Below are 24,089 nucleotides of genomic sequence, written 5' to 3' on the forward strand. Positions count from 1 at the left end.
AAACAGCTAATATGTCAGTACTTTTCTCAACATTACCTCTATTACTCTTGCAAGGATCAATGAAGCACTACACAGGAACACATACTCATAGAATGATAGTATAAGAATAAGTCAAAAGACAATAATGACAGCCACAAAAGAAAAGAAATTTTAAATCAATACCTAAAGAGATCACACGTCTCAAAATTACAAACAAGAATAGAAGATAAAAGTCAGATCCAATATCAGATTGTAAAACTCTATAGACAAATTATCAACTCTTCATTTTGTTGCACATGCATTTTTCTCCATAAGGGTGCTTTCCATTTACTTCAGACGCAACAGTAGCAACAGGTACAGGATTCGCACCCTCACTCATCACGATTTTAGCTTCCCTTACCATGAGCTTGTCTTCTCCTTGCCAAGACTTTTGAACCATCTGGCTGAATTTTCACTCTTAGATCTTAAAATATTTCCTTGATACTTAAAGAGCTCATATCTCCCCTTGACTTTGCTCATTGGTGCACCATATTCCGACAACATTTCATTTGGACCTGGAGGGAAGAAGAGAGAGAGAGAGAGAGAGAGAGAGAGAGAGAGAGTTGCTGGTTAAGAAAAGCAGCTCCCTTTTTGTAAACCTCTAAAATATGATATGTCAGTTATCTTCTTGACTTTGATCATTGGTGCACCGTATACATTCATTTGCTCCTGGAGAAAAGAAAAGAGGCAGAAAGTTTCTCGTTACTATAAAATCAGCTCCCTTTTGTACTTACCTAAAATATGTGATATGTCAATTAAAATAAAAAAGGAAAATAATTCTGGGAGACCATTGACTATTCTACAACATAGAGAACAGTTAGTGCATATATGCTTGTGAGCAAGGAAAAAACCCTCCTAATAAGTCCATAGAAGTTATACGGCAGTCATCACCATCATCATTATGTCAGGATTGTCTCTAAGAAAGACTTTGGCACTTGCAAACGAAACTGTTCAAACATAACTTTTATGTAAACCCCTTGAAAATAATTGCACCAACTACTTCCTGAAGGTGATCACTGACTTGATTTCTCTGTCAGACTCTTAAATGAAGAAATTTATACCTTTACTCATCAATGCCAAGGCATATGTCAGTACTCCTTTTAATTTTACACCAATGAATGAACAAAATGCCGTCCTTCTAACCTTGAATGCTTAGTGATACCTTGATGAAACCTACCATATCATCTTCTGGCCTCTTCATGATCCAAAACAACTACAATGCAAATCCGCAATATTATTCCTAATCAGCATAGGCATGCTTGTAAGGGATTGTCCACACCAGCCTCACTGCACATCAGACTCCAATTTCAATGCTTCTTTCTTGACTGTAGAAAATATATTACACATGGTACTCAGGGGAGAATAAGATACACCTCAAACCCCGGTTGTGCTACACACTTTGATGACCAAAAGGACCGTCCGTCAGGATACAGTCATCTCTAGTCCTTTTCTTCTTAGTGGAAGGTAAAATGCAGACTTTGAAAAAGCAGAGCCGCATCAATCTGACTGAAGTTTCGCTCTTTAGAGAACTACCAGTGCATCTTCATCCGTTTATACTTCACATAAACACCCTTACAGACCAACAGGAAAATTGTTGACCTGGCCTTGCTCCAGCACATCCTGCCCATTCATTTTGTATGCGATCCTTACTCTCATAGCCAAATTTTTCTGCAAATTGAAATAGAACATACATCAGGGCAAAATAAAGCAACTTTCAATAAAACTTATGCATGCTTGCCATAGCCTCTGTTGCAAGAAAGATTTGGTCTCTCTTAGACAACTTCTGAGAAAATCAGGCTCTCTGTTCTTAACTTTGTTGTTGACAACATGGACAACCCAGGCGTTGTCCATGCCAACAGAACAAAAACCAACAACCTTGACATCACTGGCATAAAAGAGCATTTGCACTTACAAGCACACTACTAGCAGTGGCAATATTTGAAAAGAGTATAACCTTCTTATAATTCAGTGGTCCACCTTTCTACAAACTCCGAAAAAAAATACCATACCTGTCCATGCATGTTATTTTGCAACGTGATGTTTTGAGTTATCACACCCTCTCCACTCCGAGGAAGTATATTGCTGCTTGCAGGATCCAGTTGAAGTTGCATAAACTGAAAGAAGAGATTTGATTGCTTAACAAAGGTGACTACATAGATACTATGGTATCAACTTGATCCTGTGCTTTCCAAGAATTGCTGCTGTTTATGTATGTATCTAATTGCTACAGATGGACACCAAGAACTTAACCCTTAAAGAAAAGGAAGCAGAGGTAACTGGATGGCTAACGACAGGGAATAAAGACACAGAAGTTCTCATACCTTTGGCACAGCTGCTTGAAAAATGAATTGTGAATATGGAGTAGATGACAGATTTGTGTATGTTGCCTGAATCAAAGTGGTCTGAGGTTTGTCTGGAGGCTTTGTAAAGCTGAATGTCACCTTCAATGTTTTGCTTTCAAAGGCCACTACGGAAGGAAATTGCAAAGTTTCTACAGGCACAGACAACAGATGACCAATAAGACAACCACTGTACACTGCAGAGCACAAGAGAGAAGAAATAGCAATGATAGCATTACCCTTTGCAGTGAAGACTCCAGTGCTAAGATCACTTAATAAATCAGCAGCAGAATCAGGAGCTGTTGCCACACCAGTATTGAGAATACCATTTCTGGACGGACTTCCAGATAGCTTTGATACTGACACAGAATCTGTGAGAGGATGCTGGCTAGGTGCAGATGAAGAACTTGCTGCAATAATGCCAGGGCCTGGCACAGGTGCAAATATGCTAGGGGTGGGGGAAGCTGTGGGTGTGGTGCTGCCAAGCGATAGCAGGTCCAACAAAACATCTGCACCTCCAGCTGACGTCTGAACTGCATTATCAGTCCAATACATCAATTTGTGTTAGTACTTGCTCATAATTATGTGTTAGTGCACTTATTGTAAGTATCCATGCACCTGAGTGTATGCATATGCCTCTCTCTCTCTCTCTCTCTCTCTCTCTCTCTCTCTCTCTCGGCCATACACAGCAACACGCCCCCACCCCACCCCAACAAGCAGCACACCCCCCCACCACCACCCCAACAAGGAGGAGTCGGGCTCTCAAAGCAGACCATTTGACAGCAGTACAGCCCTGAAGGGATTGGCAATCCTGCCCCACTACTCGAGCACCCTTACCCTCCCTATTCCTCAGTTGTAGCCCACATTTCCCCCCCCCCCCCCCCCTTCTTTCTGTCGCCCCCCCATCCCACAAAACTGTCACAGATGGAAAAACAAGATTAAAAAACATGAAGAGTCCACGATGGGAGATGGATTTTTCTGTAGCTCCATGTACAAAAGCATCAGAGGGTTACCCATCATCCTTGATGTACGCAACTGGAGTCTGGTGGACAGCAAAAAACAAAGTCACATTGACAGAATTTTGTCGACACCCTGGAATTCAATGTGGATCCCTTGATGCTTATCTTTTCTTTGGGTACCCCAAAAACAAGGTACTTTTTTACTGTCCATCTTCTGCACACGTGGGCAGTATACTTTTCTGGCAGGATGAAACAAGTGGCACAGGGGCCATGAAGGCATCTAAAGAGAGATTGGAGTGGGGAAAAGATCAGATTGAGAATGCTTAGAGGGTGGCGAAAGGTGAAATAAGAGAGAAGCCATTAATCAGAAATTTTAATCGTGCCAAAGCAAGACAAGTGGTCCTCATGAAGAGGGTGAATTCAATAGGGACCCCAATGGCATGGCATCACTGCAGTGGTCCTCCGGATGTTGGTGAAGGAGTCAAGTCCAAGGGAGACCACAAGGATATGCAGGGCTCCGGCGGCATAAAACCCATGCTAGAGCGTTGTCGGTGGACGGTATATGTGGTTCACTATGGTCTCCTCGCTGTAGCCCTGTGTCGGATAAGAGCCACGTCACTCCTATCGACCGTGCATCTATGTATCGACACACAAGCGGGTCTGCTGTATCTCACACTCCAAGCTTTGGCTACATCGTCTTCCTCAGGCCTGCTGATCCGTGTCATCTGGGTAGAAGAACTCAGTGAAAACTGAAACTGGCCTTCGATAAACAAAAGGGCAGTGATCTTCTTCTACTCAGTCATAAACTTCATAAATGGCCACAATGCAAGCTTCAGTCACTTCAATCACTTAGCACAACTTAGAAACAAGCTTCAACAACAACAAAGGTGAGGCTAGAATGCCCCTCCTCAAGGAAAATAGTACACAGTGCACCCACTAGCCCCAAATGCCTTGACACCCCTTACGGTATTTATTTAATGCTTCTGAATGGAAATGCTTTACAACAGGGGTTCAACCCTGCACTGTTCCTCTCTGCAAATCCTCTACTTGTCTTCAGACTTCAAGGCATCTAATCCAAGTGCACCACTAGAATTCCCACTGGCACGGCATACTCAGGCATTCACTTCTGATCTGACCCAACTTAGAGGCATTCAGGCATCCAAACCACTGGCAAACTGAGCTCAAGGCAGCCTCAAGGCTATCACATGCATCCACACTGTCCTTAGGCCTTCCACAGGATCACCCTTGCCTTTGGGTGCTTGCTAGAACCTGTAGGAGTCCTGAAAGGACTGCAAACAACACACATGCATTGCAAAAAGCTGCAAAGCAAGAAAGAACAAGGAAAAACAGAACCTGGAACCAACTCCCGCTGTCTGTGACAAAAGGGCGATCTCCTTCCTCGCACCTATTCTCTACCCAGGCTCCCCGCAGGGTGCAGGTGTCTTCCAGCAATCAGGAGAAGAGAGAAATGAAGGTAGAGAGCGGAGGGTGAACAAGAAAGAGCTGTAGACGAAAGATGGTTCACGGATCTGCCCCGAAATGATTGCCTCGGGATCTATGCCTGAGTCCTCCTAAGAGAGGGTGCCAAAAGCAACAGGGAAAGTTCCTCCTGCAGCCTGCACTGGTCCAGAACAGCTACAAAAGCCACGACGCAGCTAGAAACATGTGCACAAAGGTCCAGCACAGCAAAAGACAACCCCGGGCACCTGCTGGAGGCAACTGAACACGTCTGTACGATTCCGTACAGCCGTACGGACGTCTGAAAAATTTTCAGAAAGTTCAGAAATAACTTCTAGCACTTCCTAGAAGTGCGTACTAGCCTTGGAACAGTCAAAACAGACTTAAAACGACTGAAACTAGGCTTGAAACAGCTCAAAATGCTCAAAAACTGCACAAGAACAACTGAAAACGTCCAACACCCCTGGGAGAGTGAGGGGAGAGAGATGGAAGGTGGGGTAAGGGCATGCATACACATGCATGACAAATGGCACCTCCTCCTTGCCATTTGTCCCTTCATTAAAGTCCTAACCCCATACCAAGGACAACGTTGGTTGTCCTTGGGCCCAACTTTTAGACCCCCATTTGCCTTGCCCCTAGGACCTAGTGATGCACCTAGACTTTGCCCTTAGGAACTTCTAGGAAGCTTAGCTTCTACAGAGATCACTTCTTACATATCACAGCGGAGGGTTTCATTGACCCACCAGGATACACACAGCTTCACCTACCCCACTCGATGAGGATCTCTCTTGGGCAGTTCCGGGTCTCTTCACATAGACTTCGCATCGAGAGCGGCAGAGCAGAGCAACTACCCAGGGAGCGGTGCATATGCACACTATGTGACATACAGGAGGTTGAGACAAAGGAGCATTTCATCTTCAAGTGTCCTGTGTACTATGAGATCCAAGGACGTTTCCACTGCCTCTTCAGAGATAGTTATGGGATTTTAACCCATTTCCTCTCCTACCCAGACCAGCGGTGTTTGGCAGGTTTCATTCATGATGCACTTAGACACCGCGAGAGGATACTTCGAGCACGGAGACAAGAGCAGACTTCTTCCTCAGTCGATCCCTCTCAGAGCTCTATCACGGAGTTCTTTCAACTAGATCACATGGACCCCAACGAGACAGGCCTCAACATGACTATGACCCGGAGCCCGTGACCCGGCTCAAACAGAGGGTCGACACATAGATCACACTTGGAGACATCCCCTCCTTGTTTAGAGTTGCAGCCCGACCGACGGTGTTAGACGCAGAGCTACAACCAGGAGACGTGCCAGGACCGCACCTCTGAGTGGCCGACAGCACTCTATTGCTGACTTCATGCCTCCACTGCCTCATCCATTCTGATATCTTGCTGTTGCTGGGGATGATGATGATATTGATGATGATGCTGAGATTGATATATAGTCGACCATCGACATGACTATGTTGTACTTAGGACTTAGTACTGCCATTCTGCATTTTTTGCATTTTGCATTTTGCATTGGTATGGACGCTCGTTTAGTAGCTCCACTACCACAGCTCGTTGTATCAGGATTTTCACAATCTCATAGACCCGTCGGTCTTCCAAAGACTTTAATAAACTTTCTTTCTTTCTTTCTTTCTTTCTTTCTAGCTAGTCCCTCATGGCCAAACCATTACAACACTTAACCATGGTTAACCCCGGGTTAAGCGTAGGTTGAGTTATGAAGATACTTTACATCACTTTTCACATCCTCGTGACAGAAAACACTCTGGATAGAGTCTAGTTAAGCACCTTGATCTTGCCTAAGGGCCCTAAGCAACTGGTCTTCGTGTCACACGGCCTCATAGATGAAAACAAAGGATGCTAGACATCTCTGGTCTGGGTAAGATGAGACTGTAGAGGGGCCCGAATCCATCCCTAACGAGACAGTGATAATAACGGTGATTCTCATAGTACACATGGCATCTGAAAGCGAAATGATCCTCTGACCTAATCTCCTGTCAAAAGCATAAAGTGCAGATGCAACCCTCCCTAGGTGAGCCCTCAACCTGCCCACTCTCCATGCGTAGTTGGTGTGATGAAACACGGAACAACCTGGGTAACTTGGTCAGCCTTGTGGTAAGTGAGTGGATGTCCATATGGAATCTCACACTCTCGAACCATCTGTGTGTACAAGATCTCTAATCACCCTCAGTTGCTAATGTCATGGATGAAGGATAGGCCAGTCATGGTAACCGGTGTCGGCCTGAAGTTGAGGAGCCCTAGTCCCTGGCAAGGGTATGTGATCACATTAAATGTTGTGTCGAGCTATAATGCGGATGCCCCAAACTCAGCCAAAATGATTTAGTGTGGGACCATGGATTATTGCAGATCATCCGTGACAATAAGAGAACCTGCAATCTGTCCACCCGAGCCTAGCCCACCACTAATAGATCAAGCCCCCAACAAGGGCTACCGTACATGCTTGTTGAGTGGACCAAGGACTCTTCAATCAACGTGAAGAGACTTGGTATGAGGATCTTTAAAAGCATGGCTGCTCATGTCTAGCGAGTGCGACATATCTCCTACTTAGTTGAACCTACATCACTGGTTGCATCATGGACATTGGGCCAAAGAAAAGAACCCCCAGGTATGTGTAGGCTATGATGACCTCCACCAACAATCCATGTAATGTGAATTGCTTTCTGAGCATGGCTTCCTGTGATAATGCTGAAGATCATAACCTTAATTTTACCAAGATTGACCCTAATAATCACGAGTCTCGCAAAAACTATGGAGTGCATCCGAGTGTGTTGGAGACCTTAAATTGAAGACAATAGTAGGATTACATCGTCTGCATAAAGGAGAATCTAGAGCAAGGAGCCCACAAGAAAACAACATGCCTCCGCTAGTGTCTCAATGAAGATCTCAAGCTCGTCAATGTATAGGCCAAACAAGATTGGAGATAACAAACAACGTTGTTTGATCCCAATAGCACTCACCCAGGATACTGAGTCCCTTTCATGCACCATCTAGAACTGCAATGGTACCTTGTGGTTTCATCCAGGGAACTTCTCTGAATCCTTTGCAGGACTTGGCATAGTCTTTTACACAGAGACACACCAGAGCCTAGACCTCTCTTGCCAATCGTTAGCGGATACACATGGGAGTCAGATGGAGTACGAGGATCTTTTGGAGGAGTGGTGGTGCTCTACAGATCCTCTCTCATTGGGACATCTCGATCGAGAGAAGAGATGCACACTCTAGATTCATGTGGGCCAAGATCCCGGCACACAGATAGCCGTGATCTCTTCATATCAGTATGCTACTTCCCACATGAGACATCTCACTTTGCCAAAGATACACGTGAAGAGGGTGAGACTTCGTGTTTGGTCCTTGATGCAATGATGACACGGGTATCCGCAGACACACAGGGGCCAATCACATCATACGAGCATGCACTTTTGGATCTGGGTAGGGTACACAACCTCATCATCTATAATGGTCTTGAGCTATGGCCCTCCTCAGGTGGCTTCACTTGTTTCCCACACGGAGGGGGCTCTAGCATAGTTGACTACATCATGGGATCTCCTACCTTCACATCACACACATTACTGACTTCTCTGTAAGCAGAGAGTTATTGTTGCTTTGTGGATTTCCACAAAGCCTTTGACACGGTCCCACGAGCCCACGTCATCAGACGCTTGCAAAGGTTGGGGTATGACCAAGAGATCATATGGGCTGTTATGGCACTCTATGAGAAAGTCTCAAGCTGAGTTCGGATATGTGATGGATGGACGCAGGAGATTATGAGCACCATTGGGGTCAAACAAGGCTGCCCACTATCATCAACCTTGTTTGGCCTCTACATAGACGAGCTCGAGACCTTCATGGGATTACTAGGGGGGGATATCTCTTGCAGGTACTCTGATTCAGATTCTCTCATACGCAGATGACGTGGTTCTCATGTCCTCTGCTGAGGACTCCAGCGACATTGGGATGCACTACAGGTGAGTCACATGATTTGAAGGTCAAACTCAGCAAGACCAAGGTTATGATCTTCAACACATCTGGAGCAGTCATGCATAGAGAGCAGTTCACATTCCATGCCCTAAAATCTTAAGGAACAAAGGGGCATGTCCCAACATCTTTGTTTAGCACAAGGGCAATATGGTCCTTCACACGGGTGACACTTTCCCGTCTGACAATATACATTTCCATTTTTTAGATCTATCAGACCCTTCATAGCTCCCCAATTTCTCTCCATGTCTCCAAAATGGCTCCAGAGCCATGTAACCCAATTGTGTTGAAGCTTGCAGAGGCTACAAGCAGGCTGCAACAACCTATTTTTGGACCAAGAAGACGTGGATAGGAGGTGGTGCAAGCAACTTGCAAGCACAAATCATGATCATCACTGCGAATCAAGAGCTTTCCAAGCGTCGTCGGGTAGGATGGGTTGGGTAGCAAGGCCAACAAATGGGAAGGTTGAAGGTTTAGGAAAAAGGCCAAGCAATAGAGTGAAACTAAACAGACGACCTGTGGATTTAGAGTGACAAACGATCTGTCAAGTTCAGAGTGAGAGAGAAGCCTGAAGGTGATGAAGGGAGAGAAGCCTGAAGGTAACGATGAAGGAAGAAGCAAAGGATAGCGAGTATCAAAAACAGGTGCAAGAAAATGGGACATGGGTGCCGAGTAGGAGAAAAAAAGGTCAAGGAAAAATTGAGGCCCAAAACGCCATTTCATGTTTCCCGAAACGACGTTTCATTTTGGCTGGTCCGAAACGCCGTTTCTAGAAATACTAGAAATGCACCATAATTTTTGCACATGAGCTCACCTTATCCAATCGAGAGAAGAAATAGTCATCCATTGAAGAGATCATTGACTACCATTACATATGCAAGAAAGTCGTTGAGAAGTTGTAGAACCATAACCTTGAGTTCCCGACACATTAGGTCAATACACATCGGATACAGAACCTGTGAGTATCCCCCTAATCCATGGCACCATCATTGCTAAACATGGATGCCTCACATCACCCACATGAAACACCCTTGGGCCTCAACAAGAAGTCAAGGATGCCAATAATGAATCTTGGATAAGCTCCATAGACAAAACGACTCCAAATGGCATACCTGTCGCACCCACAAGGAGCTTAGACTACTCATGATTGGCACATGACATATGAGATAGCAAGAATGTTATTTTTCCCCCACAAGGGTGTACTACCATGATCTTTCTAGATTTCCGCCTCATAGGCCTTTTTGGACTTTTTCTAACGTTAATAAACCTCTCTCTCTCTCTCCCCCTCCCCCCCTCCCCCTGGCCCAACCCCCCCAACCCAAGTGGAGACTGCCGAGACTAGCATTAGAGTCCTCCCCCCAACCCCCCTTACCCAAGTGGAGACTTCCGAGACTAGCATTAGAGTCCTCCAGGCGACTAGTAGAGAGTGGTGTCGATACAGCATGGTACGCACCACGGATATCCACATGGTTTGGTAGTCACGGCATTCAGATGGACGGACTTCCTCCCTTTCAGTACAGCCTGGACGCACCACCCGCGACGATCCCACGAGATGAGATCAACCGTATCATACAATTGGACCTCCTCCAGCTCCATACATCTAGGGCTGGGGGGGGGAGAGGAGCTCTCCACCAAGATCCAGTTCTACCATGATCACTTCCTGAGGATCTCAGAGCACGGTCTTGTCATCAGACCTCAGTATCTTGAGGACAGGAGAGTTTCACATGCACTGAGGATCGCCGTTGGTCAGTCACGAGTCTCATCACATCAGCTACGGATTGAGGCAAGGAGAGCTGCAGGCATAACCAGAGAGCAGAGAACTTGCACACTATGCCAGATGAGGGAGATCGAGATGGAGGAACATTTTCTATGTGTTTTCCCAGTCTACAATGAGATTCGGGAATGATATCATTGCCGCTTTTAGGAGGGACATGGCTTTGGCCCACTCATACGGCTCATACACATGGCTTTGGCCCACTCATACAGCTCATACATTTTCATGATCAGGTCTGTATTGGGCTCTACCTACTTGAGATGCGCCGACAAAGAGGCACATTGATACGACATGCCAGAGAGCAGCATGAGCTAATGCCACAGGTCACCATCAACAGATCACAGACCTTTGTCACAGACTTTTATCCATCTGAATCAGCTGCCAGCGTAGCCGAGGGAGAGGAGCTTGATGAGATGAGAGCATCATGGATCAACGGTAGGAGTGCCCACCACGATGTGGCTAGACAAGGGGGACACTCTCCACGTGCGACATGGAGAGAGCCCAGAGTACGCACAATTGAGATCCAATCTATCTCATCCCTTCTCAGAGGCGACCGCCAGAGACGAGGCATCACCCTTGACGTAGCACACCGGATCTAGAGATCGACGAGACCACACCCTCCCCCACGTCGCGAGACAACTCCACAGACACAGATACGAAAGCTTCTCACATCTCATTAGAGTGCCACCATATTACCTAAATATATGGAACCTCAGCACGTACTAGGAGTGCTAGCCCTGAGCGCCTGACACGCTTCTGTTACTTTGCTACTCTAGTATTTTGTTCACTAGCTGAGCATGTTAGTGTTTTGGCTTTTGCTTTCAGTTTTCAGCTTTAGTTCTCAGCAAGGGTCTTAGTGAACCCTTTGCTTCAACCCCAGTGACTTGTATGAGGTACTTCTTGGATTCACACTTTGTCTCATAAGCCCACGAGGCCTCTTGCGGACGTTAATATATCTTTCTTTCTTTCTTTTCTCTCTCTCTCTCTCTTTGGACACATGCTTTGTAGACTTTCGGAAGGCTTTTGACACTGTCCCATGGTCCCGCATGATCAAGAGACTACAAGAGCTACGCATTCTAGAGACACTGATACGGGAGGTGATGAGCTTGTATGAGTCAGTCAGAGGCACCTAGGTGGTCTTTCATATGGTCTTCAACACCTCTCATGTACTGCTTCGTTGAATCAGCTTCACTTATTGAGACGAACCAGTGGAGATACTGCAGTCCTACACCTATTTAGGAGTCGTCTTCACAGGACCCCTTTTATAGAGTCTTGGACTTACCCCAATGGAGACTACTGAGGCTGGCTTTGGAGTCATCCAAATGACTGGCTAAGAGCAAGGCAGACACATGGTATGCACGTACATCCACATGGTTTGCCAAATATGGGATTCAGATGGTCAGGCTCCCTCCCTTTCAGTACAGTATGGATGCACCCCCTGAGTAGATCTTGCGAAATGAGATTAACCGTATCATACGGTTAGACCTCCTCCAGCTCCATACATCTCGAACTTGGGGGGGGATCAAGAGCTCGCCACCAAGACCCAGTTCTACCGCAACCACTTCCTGAGAGTCTCGGAGGAAGATTTATCATCAAACCCCAGTATCTCAAGGACAGAGGAGTCTCACACGCACTGAGGATCACCATTGGCCAAATGCGGGTTTCATCCCATCAGCTGAGGATTGAGACAGGGTGAGCAGCGCAAATACCCAGAGAGCAACGGATATGCATGCTATGCACACTAGGAGTGATTGAGACAGTGGAGCACTTTCTATGCGCCTGCCCAACCTACTACGAGATCCGGGGTCAATACCACTGTCTCTATTGGGTTCGGCCCATTGTCACGATTGATCCACTTCCATGACCAGGTCTATATTGGTCTCTATCTACTCGAGATTCGCAAACACCCTACCATGACAGATCAGGGAACAATAGGAGATGACCAGGCTACAAGATACAGAGACTAACCAGACATAGTGGCACGTCACAGATTTCTATGCATAAGAGTCAGCTCCATGGCACAATGGGTGGAGGAGGAGGAGCTAGCTGATATGCGGGCAGTATGGATTGCCGAGAGAGGATTACAGAGGTCACCTGCGACACGGCGAGCGACCAGAGCACACTTGATAAAGGTCCGACCTATCACATCTTTCCTTAGAGGAGACTGCCTTAGACGCGAGGTCACTCTGAACATAGCTCAGCTGGTTTATAGATCGAGGAGACCACGTCCCCCTACGCCATCACAGCATGAGACAGCCCGACAAACGCGGATCCGAGACTACACGCGACAAGAGAGTGACTAGAACAGGCACGATCGTCATCTCTCCTCAGAGGAGACCACCAGAGACAAGGTGTCACTCGACATAGCCCATCGGATATAGAGGTCTAGGATACCACGTCCTCCGCCATATCGAGAGACAATTCAATAGACGTAGATCCAAGATATCTTTGCAGCCCAATAGAGAGCTACCTTGTTGCCGGGTTTCAGCTTTTGAGTTTCAATGATCAATTTTCAGTTTTGTTTTGAGTTCATGAAACCAGCCTCAACAACTTAAAGGGTGGTAGGATCCACTTAAGTACAGCATACACAATAAATTGACAAATAATTATGCACCACAACTCAAATCACAGGGGAGCTAGAGCGCTCCTACTCAGAAACAAGAACATTGATTGGCCCCAAACGTTGGCAGCCCTAGCAGTATTTATTTAACATTCATTTGAAGCCAAGCGGCTAATTACAAAGGTCTCTGGGACGCTGCACCACAAGCAAACCAATGCCCGCAAACTCCTCATCCAGCCCACACTACTGTAATTCCCTACTCAACTCTAAATGGTGAATGGCATCCAATTACTAGACAACCTCCTGTCCTCAACCAACCAAAGCATGTAACATAGACTGCAATTGCACAACCAAGTGCCCAACCCGCCAGACACGGCTGAACAACTGCAAGACAAAGCCTTCAACAGCCAAACTCTGGTGCAATCAATCGACAAAGCACTCCCAAACAGGTTGCTTCAATCTATAGCCTCTCCGGCCACTGCCCAACATCATAAATCAACCTTTCTTCGCGAGGAAAGAAACCCAAACGCAATAACTAGCTAGCAACCAATCAGGGAACGGCAAAAGCAAGCAAAAAGCAAGCCTTCTTCTACCCAATATCCACAGAAGAAAGGTCACCGGGCCTGGAAAACCCTAGATCCTACATAGAAAAGCTTATTCTGCCCTGGCACAGCCCCAAGAGCAGCTTAGAAGTAAACACCCACGCCTTGGAAAGTTACCAAAATCAGCAGCAACACCCGTAAGGCTCCAGAATCGCAAGTTTCCCTGCAAAGCCTCGACAGCCTGGAAGCAAAATCGCAATCCTGTAGCAACCTGGACAGCCTGGAAAACCTGGAACAGCCTTGGAACTGAACGCAGTCACCTGGCACAGCCAAAGACCTGTAGATGAAATAGCAATCTGGAAGAGACACCCTAGCTGAAATCGCAATCTGGAAGAGACACCCTAGCTGAAATCGCAATCTGCAACACGCTCCTCGATCAGGTGCGATTTCCTCTGGTAGGCCCTAGATGCACTAGAACTGGCCCTCGCTGATGGTGATTTTCCCTAGCAGGCTCTGGAAGCTCCTGGCAGATGACAATTTTGCTCTAGCAGCACACTTCGTAGGCTCTTCCAGCTCACAACTGATCATCTGACTCCTCTGGAACTGATTTTGGCCTTCTGCCCCCAAAAACAGGGCTCTGTGCTCTTTTTGTAGTCCTATGCTAAAATTAGCAATTTCTAATTGCACTACTCTTTTGACCCCCTGTTGCACACATTGGCCCTAGGAATTAATTGCCTAGTAATTGGGTGCACATTCACTATTTCCAAGGGCCCACTAGGTAGTTTTAATTCCCCAAGTCCCACCCCATGGCCGGACCCTCGCGCCCAAAGGCTCAAGGCAATCACACGCAAATTATGGGAGTCGCAAATCAAAAGACCCATAATTTCACATCCTCGTGACACTTCATGAGCTCTTTAGCTTAGCATAGCACTCAGCAAGGGCCTAGTGTGCCCTTTGCTTCAGCCCACTGAGGCTTGTATGAGTTCCCTCTCTTGGTGTACTTTGTCCCGTACGCCCGTGAGGCCTCCCGAGGACGTTAATATCATCTCTCTCTCTCAGCAAAATCAGAACCGCTTCCCATGATCTAGAGGTGGAGAGGGGCAGGTGGGCAAGACCCAAGATCCTTAGAAAGAAAAGAACCTGCAAACTCTACCTACAAGGGGAGGTAGAAGATGAACAACATGTGCTCCTAAGATGCGAAGCCTAGAGAAGGATATGGGGACAGCAGAGGAAATCTGAAAAATCTATTGGAACAGCAAGCCAAAAAGCTAGGAAAGAAAATTTGGAACACTGCAACAAGGTACTTGGGCTAGAAGCACAGATATTAAATCCATAACAATTTTGTAAATTTCACGGGATGTAAAAGAGCACTATTAGTTTAATAGTGGTATAGATCCTAATGGGTCTCACATAGACTTTCATACAATCATGTGTGTGTGTGTGTGTGTGTGTGTGTGTGTGTCTCACTTCATGTTCAGATGACAGACTATCTGATGAGGTTTATGATGTTAGTGACAATGGAGATGACTATTAGTCTAATATGACTATGTAGCAATTATCTTTTGTTTTTCTGTATGGGTGTTCATGCTCGTTAGTAGCTCCACCCTTTCAGTCAGGTTTTTCAAAGTCTCATAGACCCATCCATCTTCCGAAGACTTTAAACTCTCTCTCTCTCTCTCTCTCTCTCTCTCTCTCTACGTGGGGAGACAAACCACTGGATTGACGATAGCACTTGTCAGACAGCGGCCCACATCATGGAGACTACAGAGGAGGAGGGATGGACCCAGATAACCGGAGCAATAACAACGTTCTATAATTGACATTCTCTCTTGATGCCAGCCCTCGCCAAATCCGTAGCCAATCCAGTGATGCGGTCCCACAGACAGCATACACAGGTCCATCCACTCAGGGATGGGTGACCAACATAAAGTTCAAATGGTTCAATGAATTCATCCCCTCAACAAAAGACATTTTATAAAGTCATATGACCACGGAACCCTACGAACCGACCCCACGAACCGAGCCCCCCGAACACACACACACATGCAATCCTCCTACCTTGTAAGACGACGGCACAATGAAAAATGGTAGCTTCTATTCCCAAGTAAAAGGGTATACAATGCGACCTAGCAAATTTTTTGTACAAAAATGCCACAAATCTCTTCAAATAAAGGAATGTCCCCTTCCATCATACCTTGTGTCGCCATGCTGTTAGATGATGGCACAGAAGAAACTCCAAGCAAATCTTGCAGAAAGTCACCAGCAAATTGGGAAGGAGGAGCAGAAGCATCATCCACACTCAAATCAAGAAGGTCCATGAGATCATTTGCATGGTTTACAACCGGAGTTGCAGACCCATTGGCAACAGCTTTGGATACAGGTGCAGCTGGACTAGACACAGTTTTTCCATCACTGCTTATACGAGCATTGGCCTTGTCAGAGATCTTAGCAGCATAGCTTGCTTCATCAAGCACTGGCATTCTTTCAACTAATGTTGCCCTGCATCAGGAAAGACACCTTAGAGTTGACTATAGCAGAACTTCATTCAAAGCATTGTCCAAATAAAAGTAGCTGTTTGAATAACCTTGAAATCACACCACAATATACAAGAAATTTCACTTTGTAATACATGGTTGCAAGGAATTTTTTGAACTCCCTAAAGAACTCATGGCATGAATGTTCCAGCTAAACCAGGGAGCTGATTATATGCATACAAGAAAATGAAGAATGGTTTTCCATATACTTTGGACCTTGCAGTATTAGCATCAACAAGGAAATGCTCCTTCACTCCAATCACATTGAATAATGCATGCCAACAGTTCTAGCATCTATGCAGACGAGTTTCAACTACCAAAAGGAACTCCAGATACTAGTCAGTTGCAGCTCTTTGCTCTCTCTGAAGAACATTATCCCAAAATAATGAACAAAGACAAAAGCCCTTGGAGAGCATACTCAAATTTGAAAACCAAGCAGTCATACCATGACATGGAAAATTGCAATGGACTTCCTAAAAGGGGTTATACAAAAGTCACACACTATGTGTCCATGACACGTGTAATGGGAAAAATGTCTTTCAAACAAGGATCATACAACAAGTACAATAGTAATAAGAAAACCCTATTACTGCATGCCGCATGTAAACATATGTGTATATATATATATATATAGAGAGAGAGAGAGAGAAGTTTTTGAAAATAGGATGGATCGTGTCATGGCCAAGCACGTCAAGCTTTTCTGAACTCTCCGGTATGTCCCCAATGAGAATACATTTGGAGCAGTCCATAACTCGTATTGCTCGTATTGGCGATTCTTTGCCAAGCACATCCCTCCGCATGGTAGAACTTTTGGCAGTTCCTGAATTATTACCGTGTTTGCTTGTGGTGGTTGTTGAGGTTGTTGCTGATTCTGTTGTGGGTTCCGGGGTGGGTATCTTGTGATTGTCAACCACGTCTCCCCGATGCTTCACCCATAATGGGCGATTCTATGATCTTCTGATACCTGACAGTATCCACATTCTTTGCAATTCGCTCCCCAGTTCCTTTGCTGATTCCAATTGCTTTGTTGCGGTGGTTGTTGCATATGTTGTGCCACTTTTGCGGCATTTTCCCCAATAGATATCGCATTAGCTCCCATGGTTGGGATCCGCACCTGCTATTGGTGCTGATTTGTTCATGCGCTGGGATTATACCGGCACACCTTTGTCGGATGATTCGTCATACAAATGCCACACCGAAACTGTGGTCGGTTTCTTGTCATTCCCAGGTTATGGAGTTTCTTTTTTCTTTTCTTTGCTACCCTCTTCTTCTTCTTTCGTTTCTTTTTCTTTTCATCATCGTCCTAATTGTTTTCGGAATCATCATTGCACGTCAAGGCTTCCCCCTAGCTCTTTTCTTCTCTATTTATGCAAGAGGTGCTAGGAAATTTCCTCCACACTCAGGTGGCTGGCTTGGTAGGTACGCACCTGCATTTCGATAGGAAGCCGAGTTGCTAGACTCGTAGTTCCTAGATGATATAGCCTTGACTCTAGAGCCCCTAGAGGGGATTCATCTTTCTTAGTAGGTGTATAGTTTGGCTTCGAGATCCAAGATCAAGGGATCGGATTTTTGGAAAATTATTGTTTGGATTTAAGATCCAAGATCAAGGGATCGGCTTTCCTTGGAGAGTTATTGTTTGGCTTCGAGATCCGAGATCAATTGGAACAAGTCAATTGGATTTAGCACATGCTTTGAGGAGCTCCACGCATGGGACATTGACCTTAGCTTCTATAGATGGCGATATACCTTAGCTGCTAAGTCGATTTTGCATATTTCAATAGAGCAACAAATTTCCCCCATACTAGAGAGTGTTGGCACAAGCTCCAATATTAGAGCTCAGCTAGGCTCTCGTTGGTAGGGAGAAGAGCTCTAGTGGTGAACCAGGTCCTTTTGGGGATGGCATGGTTTGTTGCCTCATGCAGGTGCTTTCACAAGGGGTGCATGGGGCAGTTGAGGCACTTGGTACAAAATTTTCTTTGGGCAAGATCTGATGGCACACAAAATACCCAAGCCAAGGTCGCTTGCAAGACTAGTTCTCCCATACGCAGAGGGAGGCTTAGGTATCATTGATCCAGAGAAGCAAAGCACAGCCATATTCGGAAAGCTTATTGTCAAGGGTTTGGCTCCACGATCTGGACCTTGGATGCACACAAAACACCTAAGCCAACGTCGCCTGCAAGACTAGTTCTCCCACAGGCAGAGGGAGGCTTGGGTATCATTGATCCAAAGAAGCAAAGCAGAGCCATACTCGGGAAAATTATTGTCAAGGGTTTGGTTCCACGATCTAAACCTTCAAGGCTCGTGCTTTACTAGGGGTTCCAAAATAACACACCCCACATAGGCGGACAATGAAGAGATGGATCTTCTCAGAGGTCCCTCTCACAAGAAAGGGGTTGCCACTGATGTAGAGCTTAAGACGGTGTGCATGTCTCAGGCAGCCCAAACACTTAGTAAGAACTACAGACATCTCCTCTCTACTCTTTGACATGGGAAAACATACTGCGGGAGTGACGGTAGCACTTGTTAGACAACAAGCTTCCTCTCGAAGGCTACAAAAGAGGAGGGAGGAACCCATACAGCCTGTTCATGATGAGCAAACAGTAGCATTATATTTCTCCCTCAATGATGCCAACCCTCCCTAGAGTCATTCTGAGATCAATTTATCTTGTTTATCCTCAACCACCCGGTGCAATCATTTAGATTGATAGCTAGTTGTTGGCCAACAGCCAAGGGCCTCCCATCGTTGCCCTTTACATTTGGGTTCTCTCGCATCAGTAGCATCGATAGCATGATGTAGTTATTTGTCTCAGACACCAACCTTTGATATGGGTGCCCGTCTTTAGTGGCCCTAGCCCTTAGCTTTTATAGATCCTTTAGTGGCCCTTGGCTTCAGTGGACCTAGCCCTTTTATAGATCCTTTGGCCATTCATAGAGTTTAATAAAGTCTCTCTCTCACACACGCATATACCTACAGAGTCGCATCTACATTATACGTGATCAACAGGCTTTTAGATGTCTCATGTACTAGAAGACTCGAGTTCGCTACCACTGCCTTTTTAGGGATGGTTTTTAGAGATGCTTGGCGACTTTCATTCATGAGGCAGACCAATCACAGTGACATGTCATGGACTTTTATGCATTTGAGTCGACTCCGAGACACAATGGGATGGAAGAGGACATGCAAGAAACATGGATCAACAAACAGAGACGAAAAAGTACTGCCAAGCAAGGGACGCAAAGTCCACACACGCTACGGAGAACGACCAAAGCGTGCACGATTAAGGTCCGACCCATCTCCACCCTCCTCATAGGAGAGTGCCCGAGAAGAGGTGTCACTCTTGATATAGCTCTTCGGATATAGAGGTCAAGGAGACCACGCTCTCCGCCAACGGGAGGCAGTCCGATAGACGCAAATCCGAGATATCTTTGCAACCCACCGGAGAGCTACCACTGTGCCGGGTTTCAAAGACTGAGTCTGCCACAACGGGTGACATCCCGACAGACGTAGATCCTGGATATCTTGCAGCCCACCGTAGAGCTACCATGGTGCTGGGTTTCGGATACAGAGTCTCGGCCTCTTATTTTTGAGATATATAGTTTAGCTTAGCATGACACTCAACAAGGGCCTTAGCGTGTCCTTTTCTTTAGCCTTATGCGGCTTGTATGAGTTTCTTTCCATTTGTTGTACTTTGTCCGACAGGCCCATGAGGCCTCCCAAGGAGGTTAATATGTCTTTATTTCTTTCTTTTCTTTCCACACATGCGTGCATGTGCATGATCGTGTATGAAACTTACTCTTTGGTCGAATCCAGGAGGGTTCTCAAAGACTTATACTGACACAGATCTTGTCTTTTACACTAAGACACACGAGAGTCCAAATAAGGGCTATCCATAGCGAGAGGTTACGCATGGGAGTCAGCTCACAGCAAGGAGATGAGGCGATACAAGGCTCTCTGGACATAACAATTCTCTTCAGATCGCATTTGAGACTGCTCATATCTGTGATGCAAAAGAAGAAGCATGCACAACACTTGTGGATACAAGTTCACTCTCCAAATGTTACTTTCCCTGGATACATCCTCCTATGCGCATGAGGTCACCATACATGGCCACAGCCCATATGACATGATACACGATGATATCATGGAGTTCTAAAAGATCGTCCTTTTACGTGACTTAAATGTGCATATGGAAAGCAGACAATTGTGCCTACAAGGCTTTGGATTGGCCCCTCACAGTACCAGAGATGGACCCAATAGAGCTTCAGATAGCAAGGCACTCGCAGGGTCCACCACAAGTGACAGGGTATGGGTGACATTCTATTGGAGTTGGGAGCAATACACAACCTAATCATATATCACATCCTTCAAACATGGCATTATCCAAAGAATCACTTGGTTCGTACATGATAGGGGAGGGAGGAGAGTACAAAGTGACTACTTGATGGGTTCCCCAACCTTTGTGCCACGGGTACATGATTTTATAGTCCCTCTTCCTCCACTTGGCGCTGACCATTTCTACCTCGCTTTCAGCGTCTCAACTGCCAAGCTAGACATAGGACAGGACCCTCTCACCTCCACCATGTTCAGATTCGCTCTGATCATGCCCTTGATGTAATCTATGCGAGCCACTTATCTCGGGAGTTACAAACCCCCCTTGGGAGATGCAAACCTCTCCTATACCCCAAACACTTTTGTAGCAGTGGCTCAAAATGTTGTCGCCAAATCATTCCAATGCACGACTTGACCTACAGCATGCCCCTTGCTGGGAAGATGCCCTAGAACCCATGATTTGATGCTTAGTACCAAGAGATGAGATCTCACCACATTCGTGAGCACGCCTTGGGGCATTTAACGACTACCTAGGCACAACGGATCTCATGATGTCTTACACGCCATAAGAGGCGGGCTTTCCTCTAATATAGGTTGGAGGATTTCGCTCTTTCCGAGAAGGAGACTCCACTATTGCATGGGGGCTTCTCTCGAAGGGGAAGCCACTCAACCCCATCGCTACTCTGGCTATCAAGCACAAATATGCCACATTGCTCTAGGATGTTCTAGCCATGCACCACCTGATATGTCCTCCGTGCCAAGGCACACATCCTATTTGTTTACCACATGGAGTATGCAGGCTGCATTGCGCTGACTCCATGACCACGACTACGGGCCAAGCACTTTGCAAATGGACAAGAGGTCTTGGCCCCAATCCTAGCACACATGTTCAACGACGCTATTTTCCAAGGCTTACCCTCAATACACATAGCAACAAATCCCATGGATACTGAAAACTTATGCACTCTGACGATTGGCCACACACAAGCCAAGATTTCTGGGTCGGTACTAGAGAGAGAGACGAGTATCCACATGAAGGAATAGGGCAGCGCGTGTCACCAAGTTGTAAATAATCCAAAGTCAAAGTTTTAATTGACCATTTATTTGATCATAATTAAAGAGTCTCTCATTTATTTAATGTTCAAAAGTTATATTTAATTGGTCAAAGGATTGACTAACCCTGAATAGAAAGACTTGGCTTAGACCAAGATGGTTAACAACGGTTAACCAAGGAACCACAATGCTAGAGAGTGTTGACTTGTCAGCAAGACTTGGCTTACGCCAAGAGGGTTAACTTCACTTAATGAAGATGTGCCAACCTCGGTTGGAGAGATTTGGCCATAATTAAGGCACTTTGACTGATGGTCAAGCCCCTTGATTACGATCAAGAGGGTTGACCTCAGTCGACCAAAGAATTTGTTTTATGTTATTTGCACATGCTTGCATGGTGGGGACGCCCACAGAGACTAGGATTAGTCTAGAATTTATTTGCATGCAAAAGCACTAACGATTAATGGGTTCCATGGCTATGTGTGCTGCTTTCATTGCTGCTGCAGCATAGCCGACCACTTGTGTGCTTCATTTGCAGCACTTCGAGGCCTTTGAAGGCATTTTGGACCTGTTCTAAGGTTGCTTCTTCTCTCTGAAGTCATTTACAGCATCGACTTTGCTGTCTTGGTTCTGCTGTGTGCATTTCGGAGCACCCAGGCCATTGATTGCTTGCTGCAGACGTCTACGAGTGCCTCAGATCAACCGATTTTTGGTTTGGTGATCTGCTACAGCAATGCGGAGCTGTCCTACTGCGCAGCCTTCAATATCTCAAGCCTACTGCTGTGTTTTGAAGACCTAGACCAGCCGACTCAGTTGCTGGTTATCCATTTCAGGCTGTTGTCCACTCTCACAAAGCTATTTCCATCATGACCTCCTTGTCTTCAAGTTCTATCCTCGTAAAGAAGTTTAAGGGGGAAGGTTTTCCCACATGGCAAACCAAAATGCAGCTTCTCCTTATGCGTGAAGGAGTTTGGGATGATGTTGAGGATGACCAGGTTGAGTTACTTGATCAACACCAAAGGATTTGGAAGCAGTAGAATGCTAAGGCCATTGCCCTCATTGGTCTTTGCTTAGCTGACTCTCTCATCCATCATGTGGATTTCAAGTCAACAGCTAAGCAGATTTGGAGTCGCCTCGAGACCTTCTTTGGTAATAAAATTACCAACTCTTAAGTCTTTTTGAAGCTCAAATTTTATGATCTGAAAATGGAAGAGCGTGATGAGTTGAGTGATCATCTAGCCCGGATTCAATCTCTTGTTCAACAACTCTCAAGTTTGAAAAGTGTCCTTGATGATGAAGATAAGTCAGCCGTCCTTATGAAGAGTATGCATGGAATTTCTCGCTTTGAGCACACTCTTTAAGTCCTTCGTCTTGCCACTACCACGTTTGATGATATGGTGGCACTCCTCATTGAGAAGGACCGTCGCAATAAGGAAACTGCTCTTGCCTCTCTTGTTCATCATGCATGTGCTTCCACAAACAAATGGAAGATCAACAAGAACATTATTTGCAGGTTTTGCAAGAGGAAAGGACACATTTAAGCCCATTGCCTCAAGAAGAAAGCACAGGAACAAGAGAAGCATCATGCCAATCTTCTAGCTGAAGACCAAGCTGAACCTGAAGAGCCCCCGGAGGAGATACATGCAGAGCTACAGCACAGCTTCGCGGGGATTCCATTTGACCGGGGTTGGGCTTTCTAGGCCCCTATGCTATGTGTGTTTGTCTTAAGTCAAATAAAGGTTCTCAGCCTTGAGTTGTCCCTCTAAAGTGAATGTATTTGGAGTCAATAAGAGGTACTCTGTCCTAGGTTGTCCCTGAAAAATGAATGTATTGTCTTTTACTTTGGTTGATGGTATTGACCACCCAGTTCAGAGTAAGGAGGGATAACAAGTGATGGTTTTCCCTTGCTAGTCGCAAGCTGACTGAGAAGTCACTATCAAATGGAAGGTGTTGGATAGTTGGACTTGCTCTTTGCAATATTGCGGTGGAGGGGGGATCGGTCTACTCTTTGCATGTTGGGTCTCACAGTCTTTGCTATGAAGGGGGGTGTTGGAGATATCATCAGTGGTAGAGGATAAGAGTCCGAGATCTCTAGGTAATTTCAAGGCCCCAATCTCCAAAAGTCTCTCAAAAGAGGGCGCTCAAGTTGAAGTTTGGAAGCTACTAATAGGGAAGAAGAGCCCTTCCCATTCCGTGGGGGAGGGCTGAGAAGAAGGGGGACAAGCCACTGAGACGGGGATACAGTCGTACTCCACCTTACGTATGGCCATGCCTAAGGACCCACTGCCAATGGTACATCATGAGCATATGTAAACACTTAATGCATGCACATAGATACTCAGACTATACTTCCCAGGGACAGTTCATGCATGCTTTACCCACCTATGGCCATCTCTTCAGACCCACACTAGTAGTACATCATGAACATCCGAAGTACCTGAGATATCAAATCCAGATCTGAGTGGACAGCCAACCATGCCGCCAACAGATCACCAACAAATACGTATAGCATTGCAAACC

The 24,089-nt window shown here is 45.9% G+C and overlaps 1 protein-coding gene across 2 annotated transcripts in view; it reads right to left on the reverse strand.

The window, feature by feature from the left end:
• Positions 1–425: 425 nt before the first annotated feature.
• The window catches only part of LOC147898820 (AP-1 complex subunit gamma-2-like), a 127,047-nt gene continuing 103,383 nt past the window's right edge, over positions 426–24,089 (reverse strand). The window contains exons 14-19 of one of the 2 annotated variants that reach the window (XM_087378800.1): positions 15,850–16,154; positions 2,597–2,890; positions 2,340–2,509; positions 2,028–2,132; positions 1,618–1,686; positions 426–687 (exon numbers count right to left, since the gene is read on the reverse strand). In XM_087378800.1, the coding sequence (XP_087234926.1) occupies positions 589–687; positions 1,618–1,686; positions 2,028–2,132; positions 2,340–2,509; positions 2,597–2,890; positions 15,850–16,154 (1,042 nt within the window). In that variant the 3' untranslated portion in view covers positions 426–588. Of the gene's footprint in view, positions 688–968; positions 1,687–2,027; positions 2,133–2,339; positions 2,510–2,596; positions 2,891–15,849; positions 16,155–24,089 lie in introns of those variants that run through there. The other variant, XM_087378801.1, reaches the window with a different exon arrangement.

This window comes from Dipteris shenzhenensis, chromosome 9, assembly GCF_047967505.1.
Source record: "Dipteris shenzhenensis isolate YYH24624 ecotype China chromosome 9, Dip_SZ_1.0, whole genome shotgun sequence".
Taxonomy (NCBI): Eukaryota; Viridiplantae; Streptophyta; class Polypodiopsida; order Gleicheniales; family Dipteridaceae; genus Dipteris; species Dipteris shenzhenensis.